This window comes from Piliocolobus tephrosceles, chromosome 14, assembly GCF_002776525.5.
Source record: "Piliocolobus tephrosceles isolate RC106 chromosome 14, ASM277652v3, whole genome shotgun sequence".
NCBI lineage: Eukaryota > Metazoa > Chordata > Mammalia > Primates > Cercopithecidae > Piliocolobus > Piliocolobus tephrosceles.
Window position 1 is genome coordinate 15,701,938 of NC_045447.1, and position 9,122 is coordinate 15,711,059.

Below are 9,122 nucleotides of genomic sequence, written 5' to 3' on the forward strand. Positions count from 1 at the left end.
AAGGAAAAACAAAACAACTCTTTTTCCTAAAACACATGTTGTACTTCAGACCTAAAATTTTGAGTCTTATTTGTTTCTCACCCATGAGTTAGATTTAGGTAATAGTGTTAGTAGAGTCCTTAGAGAATCTTAAGAGGTCATTTACTCCACCTCTTTCATTTTAAGTTGGGGTATCCAAAGCCTGAAGAGGTGGCCTGGCCAATATTGGCCAAGATATAACTAAATATGAGCTAGCATCTTCTTTCTTCTTCTCACTATTCCTTGGCTTTAAAAGATTTAGTACATGAAGAATAATGCATTAGCAAAAAGCTCCTAGTTTGTGTTTCCCCTTTGTGTCTCCTTGTTGGCTGAGACAACCTGAATTTTGCCAACAAAATATCACAGAGGGATTTATATTAATTATTTTTTAGTTAGATGAGTATTATATTCTTCCCATCCAAGTGAGTGATTTGCTAGGTGTTGTTTAGGGAGGGAAAAAGCAAGAATAATGTGAGAAGAATCTAAATGCGAAATTGATTTTGTGTGGAAAACTGTTTATTAGTTTCCATCAGGATTTTCTGTTTTTGTTTTTGAGCTATGAGAGTGCATGCAGATTTGAAAAATTAGGCTTGTATAGTCAGAGGGGATCTTAAACTGTTATATTTGATACGTTTACATGTATCATTGTTATCACATGTAAATTATCATCATGTGTGTCAGATGTGAAGTATGATTTTTGTCTTTTGTTCAGATATTTAAAATGATAATACAGTTGAGTGATAAAGCTAATAGGCACCTTATGCCTAACATCACTCATTATATGGTCTAATGATGCTTCCTAGCATTGTGATTTTTACATGATCCAGCCAAAGAGTACCAATTCTATGCAATAGTGAGACTGTACCCTGTCAACCAAACAGCGTTTTTTGGTATTTTCTGTCAACATCATTTCTTCACAGGGAAATTTCAAGTTGGAGTGCTTCCTTTGCTCACATTCATGTCTTGTTTTTGTTACTGGTTTGAAGACTAAAAGGCATGTGTTCAAATAAGATTGGTCTCTTTGGTTGGAGACTATTTCTGGGTTCATTCAGTTGTTCAAGAAACATTAGTTAAGCACCTACTGTTGCCAGACACTATGCTAGATACTGAGGATAATGAAGGTAAGATTGATATAGTCCCTGCCCTCATGGAGCTTATAGTCTCATGTGGTCTTAGTGAAACAAAGTCTCAGTTTGCTTTTATACTAGAAATAATAAAGAAAGCTGCCTTGCTGTATTCCATCAGTTAAAATCAGCAACTTTGTGCTTTTGTATCAGTAAAACATTTAGTTCTCACCTTTTGAAAATGCAAACCACTGAAGTGATTTACAGTCTCCTCCATTTTTGGCTGGAGAGGTGTTCTGTTTCTGTGAGACATTTTTCTAATTTTTGTGGAACTTGACTTTCCTCCTTCTTTGCTTATACATGTTTGTTAGATTATATTGCAAAGAAGTCAAGTTACTGATATCCAGTACATTTTATAGAGGAAGATGACTTTCAAAACCAGTCATACTTCTGTAGAGGAGGAATATTTTTAAAACCTTTATCATTCAGCATTTGTATTTTATGGATCCCCAGGAGAACTAAAAAGGAGATGACTCTCTACCATAGTTTGGTTTTAAAAAAATTTACTGTCAGTTATTTATTTATTATTTAATACTAAAGATAAACTCCAAACTGAAGTGTCTCTGAGGTAAATCAGATATGGTTTTAATTTGTTTAAGTTTCTTTATTAGCAGATCTATAAATGGAAGGTGACCATTGTCACTGCTTCTAAAATACTGTCCTAAACAACCCAGAAGATTTTATTTCAGCTCATGAATAGCTGTTCTAAATCTGTTGTATGTTAGACATACTATGAACTACCTCTTCACTTATTATGGGGAAGTTTCCTTAATAAAAGTGTGATGATTAAAGCTCTGGTGTCAGTGGTTTATTTTCTCACTCTCCCCTCGTTCTATTCTTTTTTAATTGCTTTACTTTGAATATAGGAATGTCTTCTTTATGTATAGTCTTAAAAATACATATTAAGCATGCTGAGATTGCCTTCAGAAGAAAATAGGAATTAATCAGAAAGTTGTTACTGGATTCAGTTACTTCCACGAGAATCTGTTGCTGGAGGAGCAGAGCAACTGCCTTTCTGAATTGGTTCAGAGGCGCCCGGGCGCGGTGGCTCATGCCTATAACCCCAGCACTTTGGGAGGCTGAGACGGGCGGATCACGAGGTCAGGAGATCCAGCCCATCCTGGCTAACACGGTGAAACTCTGTCTCTACTAAAAGTACAAAAAATTAGCCAGGCGTGGTGGCTGGTGCCTGTAGTTTCAGCTACTCGGGAGGCTGAGGCAGGAGAATGGCGTGAACCCGGGAGGCGGAGCTTGCAGTGAGCCGAGATCGTGTCACTGCACTCCAGCCTGGGCGATAGAGCGAGACTCCCTCTCAAAAAAAAAAAAAAAGATACGTGGGGAAAAGGCTAGGGCACGTCAGAGGAAACAGCTGGGCCAAAAGTTTTGGGAGGGAGGAACGGATTTAAGTGTGAAGCTAGATCCAGAAGTTGGGGCCAGCTGCTGATGGGGCATTACCTAGGCAATCTTGAATACAGACCCTTATGATAGTTTCTGCTCTGCCACCTTTCAAGTTGTAGGTGGCCCCGATAAGGAGAGAAATCGTCCCAGAATAATTCATAAAAGGTCTGGTTACTCTGACAGACCTGCCGTAACTCAAACCCCGTCTCCAATTCGGATGTTCAGGAGGACTCACAACAGGAAACGGCTCGGGCTGGGCGCGGTGGCTGAAGCCTGTAATCACAACACTTATGGAGGTCGAGGGGGGCGGATCACCTGAGGTCAGGAGTTCCAGACCAGCCTGGCCAACATGGTGAAACCGCCTCTCTACTAAAAATACACAAATGAGCCGGGCGTGGTGGCGGGCGCCTAATACCAGCTACTTGAGAGGCTGCGGCGCGAAAGTCGCTTGAACCCGGGAGGCGAAGATTGCAGTGAGCCGAAATCGCGCCATTGCACTCCAGCCTGGGCAACAAGAGCGAAACTCCGTCTTAAAAAAAAAGGGGGGGGGGAGCCGGGGAACGGCTCCAGTGCCGAAACTGGGACATGAGAGATGGGGCTTGCCGGCATTCAGGTGCCTTTCTGTCATTCCAAGAGGGGGGAAGTGAGGAAGGGAGACCGTCTCAGAATGTCCTTCCGGGGCGCCCAGAGGGCCCCAGTGAAGAATAAAGCTGGTTGGCACCGGATGTGTTTTCTTCCTGGCTAAGTCCATCTTCCGGCCTGGGCAGACGCTGCCGCGGAATCCTCGGCTCTATAGTTTTTTGAGTCGGTGAGTGAGTGCAAGGGAGTTTCCTCAGGTGGGGGGTGCCTGAGGAAGAGGAGGAGGAGGAGGAGAACAGCTGGGCTCGGCCCCTGAGTGGCTAATCTGGTGCTGCAACCAGTTGGCCGACAGGGCCTTGGCCCTTCGCAGGGTTGCCTCGAGAATACTTGTGTGCTGAACCTGGGATCCGGTTTCAGTTCAGCAGATGTTCTCTGAGCTCCTCCTGCTCTGTGTGGGCCCCTGTGCTGGGTGCAGGAACACAGATGAATCAGGCACCATTTCGCGGTGCTCAGAAAGCAACTGACTCTGGTGGAAACGGGAGGTGGAGTCATATTAGTTTTACTTGATTGGGCTTAAAGGAGCCTAATCACTAGCTGGAAAAAGGAACTGGAAACGCGAACGTAAAAATGTGTATTCCTGTCTTTTTGTTTGGGCAATGATGGAAAAATTTAGTATGAACGAGGTTCGAGTATGAAAAAGAGAATGGAAGATGATAAAGCCATAAAGATGGGTTATGGCCAAATCGTGATGGGTCTCGTATTCTTCCCTAAGAAATTTGGTCTGTCCCGGAGGTAGAGGAGAGCGATGGAAGATTTAAAAGGGAAATTAAAAAACAAACAAAAACCTTAAGGGATGTTAATCCTGGTGGCACTCAGGAGGGTAATCTGGCATATAGAAGAGTGTGGTATAAAGGAGACCTGTTGGAAGATATTGCAGTTGTCCAGGTGAACCGGAAAGGGGACCTGTTGTAGTGGTGGGCAGTAGGAAGTTTGGAGATTATGTTAAGGTTTGTAATTGGGGATATTATGTTAAATCAACTTTGTGGTGGTCATGCTCATTATTGGATACTCAAAATTGACAAATTGTTCTTGACCACAACGCAAACAACATTTAGCAAAAGAAACAAGCTAGAAACTGTTCACTACAATTCAGTGTAATAAACGTTGTAACAAAGTTAGGAAAAATGTGCTATGAGATCATAGAGAAGTGCATTATAAAGTTCTCAGTTTTGAGATGGTGGCATAAGGGTTCATAGCACCTAGATTAGACTTTGAACCTTCTTTCCCTAATTCAGGTTTGGGGTTTTTTGTTTGTTTTCACTATTACAGCATGAGAAAGCATTCCCTATCCTTATTACATCAATGTTTGTATTTTATTTTGCTTAGATTGTGATCATGGCTGCTGAGTCTGATGTTCTGCATTTCCAGTTTGAACAGCAAGGAGACGTGGTCTTGCAGAAAATGAATCTTTTGAGACAGCAGAATTTATTTTGTGATGTATCAATTTACATTAATGACACTGAGTTCCAGGGGCACAAAGTGATTTTGGCTGCTTGCTCCACTTTTATGAGAGATCAGTTTTTACTCACACAGTCAAAACATGTCAGAATCACCATCTTGCAGAGTGCAGAAGTTGGCAGAAAATTGTTACTGTCTTGCTATACTGGAGCACTTGAAGTTAAAAGGAAAGAGCTTTTGAAATATTTGACTGCTGCCAGTTACCTTCAAATGGTTCACATTGTGGAAAAGTGCACAGAAGCTTTGTCAAAGTATCTGGAAATTGATCTTTCTATGAAAAACAACAACCAACACACTGACCTGTGTCAGTCTTCTGATCCTGATGTTAAGAATGAAGATGAAAATTCTGATAAAGACTGTGAGATAATTGAAATTTCAGAAGATAGTCCTGTAAACATAGATTTCCATGTTAAAGAAGAGGAAAGCAATGCTTTGCAGTCTACAGTAGAGAGTCTGACATCAGAGAGAAAGGAAATGAAGTCACCAGAGCTGTCTGCGGTAGACATAGGTTTTAAAGACAATGAAATTTGTATCCTTCACGTAGAATCCATCAGTACAGCTGGTGTCGAAAATGGGCAGTTTTCACAGCCTTGTACCTCTTCAAAAGCAAGCATGTATTTCTCTGAAACACAGCATTCATTGATCAATTCTACAGTTGAGAGCAGAGTGGCTGAAGTTCCTGGGAATCAAGGTCAGGGCTTATTTTGTGAGAATACTGAAGGAAGTTATGGTACAGTGAGTGAGATTCAGAATCTGGAGGAAGGTTATTCACTGAGGCACCAGTGCCCCAGGTGTCCTCGAGGCTTTCTTCATGTTGAAAACTATCTACGCCACCTTAAAATGCATAAACTATTCTTATGCTTACAGTGCGGGAAAACATTTACACAGAAGAAAAATCTCAACCGACACATTCGAGGACACATGGGCATACGGCCCTTTCAGTGTTCTGTGTGCTTGAAGACGTTTACTGCTAAAAGTACACTTCAGGACCACTTGAACATACACAGTGGGGATCGGCCATACAAATGCCACTGTTGTGATATGGATTTCAAGCACAAGTCTGCTCTCAAAAAGCACTTAACCTCTGTCCATGGCAGAAGCAGTGGTGAAAAACTATCTAGGCCTGATCTCAAAAGGCAAAGTCTACTATAATTATAATCACAGACTTGTTATATAAAGTTTGTATTATTCTATTAGGCAAGTCTTTCTATAGAGATGCAGCATTTGTAATATTTCATCCCCCCAATCTTTGTTTCTTATATTTGGTTGGCTTACACATAATCATTCTTTCTGAACTTCTAACAGTTCCAAAGTTATGGGAGGCACAGTAAAGCTGATGGGATTCTGTCTCATCTCATACATTACATATAAGTCTCAGTAGTATCCCTAGAGAAATAGAGTTCCTTTCTTACACATTCTTGATTCTAGTGACAAAGGATCCAGCAGTATTTGCAGATTCTGATTTGGAGTTTCTAGCTAACTGATTTAAGTATAAAATCCAATCATATAAAAACTAATGAATTAGGATAACAAGAAGAGAAAATGTAAAAACACTATTATGTGTTTCTAGTCACTTTAGAATAGATGGCACTAAGAAAAAATTTTTTTTAACTTTTCTTGGATTCCAAACTAAATACCAAGATACTTTTCATTTTAAAATGTATAAAGTAACAATTCAGATTCACTTGGGAATAGCAGATTTTTTTTTATAAAGGGTTAATATTCCTTAAAATACTTTTATTTCCAGGCCTTATTAGTATACATATTTAAGAAATGGTTAATTGGACCCAAGTTTCTTGATTTTATTTAATACAATTGGATTAATAATTTTGTGGCCAGTAAAATTATAACATTGGCATGAAGCTGTGAAAAATGAGAAATTCTGCCTTTACCAAAGATATCTGTTCTACTGTTTTAAAACTTCTTCTCTATTTTATTTTTCATTTAACATGAAGTAAAATTGAAATTTCTTCCTGGTTTGTAGTTCTGTGAATTTTAACACAAAGATTTGTGCACCACTACAGCAATCAGTACAGAACAGTTTCTTCACTCAACAGCTCTCTCATGTCGTCCCTTTGTAGTCAGCTCCTTCTAGCTCTAATCCTGGCAACAGTTCTCCATCACTATTATTTTGACTTTTCTGGACTGTCGTATAAACAGATTCTTATGGCATGTTCCTTCTTGACATGCTTTTTCACCCAGCATAATGACTTTGAAGTTCATCCATATCATTTTAAATTTTGAATTGGCAATATATATTCTAGCTGTTACTAGATGAGTAATTTAAAAAGGGGTAGCTTTAGTGTTGTATTTATTCATTTACATTAATGGAATTTCCATTCATTATGGGTTGATAAGAATCTTAACCATCCCTAGAGTTTTATATTTCCAAAAATACGTCAAAAGGAAAACCATGACTGTATGATTATTTTAGTGACAGTCATATTTGAGATGGTGTTCCAAGCCATAGTTCTCTAATATCCCCATCTACGTATCATACAAAACTTTAAAAAATTATTTTAACAAAGATTAAAATATACTGCAGGGCAAATAATATTCTTTAAAACACAAGAACTGCTTTTGGTAAAGAAGCCTAACTAGATGCATCTTACTTTCAAGCTGTTCTAGTCCTCCTCTAGTTAACTTAGCTTTATGTAGAATTTCTACTGTATTTAATTTCTATTGACCCCTTCTATATTTTAAAATGTAATATACTTTGTACCATTTATAAAAATTGTGTGATGAATCACATGTTCGTTGTTGTAAGTGTTAACCTTCTTTTGATACTTTTGTGGGAAAGACATTCTCCACTGAATTTTAACTTTCCTAGAAACTTTTAAGAACGCAGGTCTCATTTGACGAGAAAACCGACTTCATAACCCAATGTTACTAGTTAGTGACATTGTGCTTAACTTCTCCTTGAACTTTTTAACTATATATGTAAAATTACTTTGATCTTGGTCATTTGAAAGATCATTTCCAGGTCTAAAATTCCATGATTTTATATTTAATTCTCCCTCAGAACAGAAGAGGGGAAAGCAAGAGAGGATGGTTTTGTGTCTTTATGAACTTTGTTACTTAAGTACTCCATTGGAGACATAATTTTTCTAAATAGTGGATCTTTTTCCACTGGAAAGGATGATGGCTCATTGCTTACTTTTCATTCATAGCTCATTGCTTCCATTTGACCTAACACTGGCCATTTGTTGGTGTGAAAATATTTTCTTTTCAGAAATAGTTTACTAGTGATTGAAATACTTTTCTTATTTTTGCTTCCTATGATAAAATGGCATGGGGGGAAGGGGAAAAGATGGAGATGGGAGGAGAGGGTAAAAGAATAGTAATCTGATTTTTTAGGAATTAGTATCTACTATCTTGGATATTTGAAAACAAAAAATTGGTTGAAACTATGTTTAAGTTTTATGTGTGCCTTGTAGATTGTTGTAAAATTTTCTGTGAGCACTTTGAGATTTTTGCTGGCCGGGGGTGTTTTGTGAAAGTGATGGTTATTATTTATATTATTTATTCCTGTTCAGTAGCACAGAATGATCTCCAAACATTCCTAGGAGTGTCTGTTTGCATGATATGTCTAAAAATTTTCAGGAAAATGGAATCTTTTTTTTAAAGTGAAGGTATGACAAAGTATAGAATTTATTCATTTAACATATTCACAGTTTGTGTTTCTGATATGAGAGAAAAATGCAAAGTGTTTGAGTTCAACCTCTTCATTTACTCCATTTACGTATAAAAGATCTTGAAAAGGTAGTTGTTACTTTGTTGTAAGAGAAAACACTTGCCCTTTTTCCTGGGATGTAACTATCTTACATGTTTACATAAGAAATAATAAACTGGAGGTGGGAATGGAGAACTATGTGTTTTGTCTTCATCTTGGAATTTTAAAGGATACAATTTAAAGGATACAGTTTCTCCTGGCTATTCATTAATCATTCATCTAGCAAATACTTCCTGAGTCCTTACAATGCAGTATAAGTTAGGTATACAGACAAAAATTCCTGCTCTTGTGAAACATTGTAGTGAAGGGAGACGAATAGTAAACAAGTAAGTAAAATCTATGTCTGTCAAAGTTTGAGAAGGAATTTGGAGAAAAATCAGGAATAGGGAGTATCAGAGAAGGGGGATGGGATTGTAATTTTAAATATGGTGGTCATGGCCGGGCGCCGAGGCTCACGCCTGTAATCCCAACACTTTGGGGGCACTTTGGGAGGCCAGATCACTTGACGTCAGGAGTTCGAGGCAAGCCTGGCCAACCTGATGAAAACCCTTCACTAAAAATACAAAAATTAGCTGGGCATGGTGGCGCTCGCCTGTAATCCCAGCTACTCCAGAGTCTGAGGCAGGAGAATCCCTTGAAACTGGGAGGTGGAGGTTGCAATAAGCCGAGATCGCACCGCTGCAGTTCAGCCTGGGTGAGGGAGCCAGACCCCGTCCCAAAAATAAAATAAAAATAAATATGGTGGTTAGGAC

The 9,122-nt window shown here is 38.8% G+C and overlaps 1 protein-coding gene across 2 annotated transcripts in view; it reads left to right on the top strand.

Annotated features, from left to right (window-relative positions):
* The window catches only part of ZBTB6 (zinc finger and BTB domain containing 6), a 23,668-nt gene extending 15,166 nt beyond the window's left edge, over positions 1 to 8,502 (top strand). Inside the window, exons 1-2 of one of the 2 annotated variants that reach the window (XM_023217208.1) lie at positions 3,231 to 3,348; positions 4,506 to 8,502. In XM_023217208.1, the coding sequence (XP_023072976.1) occupies positions 4,515 to 5,789 (1,275 nt within the window). In that variant the 5' untranslated portion in view covers positions 3,231 to 3,348; positions 4,506 to 4,514 and the 3' untranslated portion in view covers positions 5,790 to 8,502. Of the gene's footprint in view, positions 1 to 3,230; positions 3,349 to 4,505 lie in introns of those variants that run through there. The other variant, XM_031934128.1, reaches the window with a different exon arrangement.
* The last annotated feature ends 620 nt before the right edge of the window (positions 8,503 to 9,122 follow it).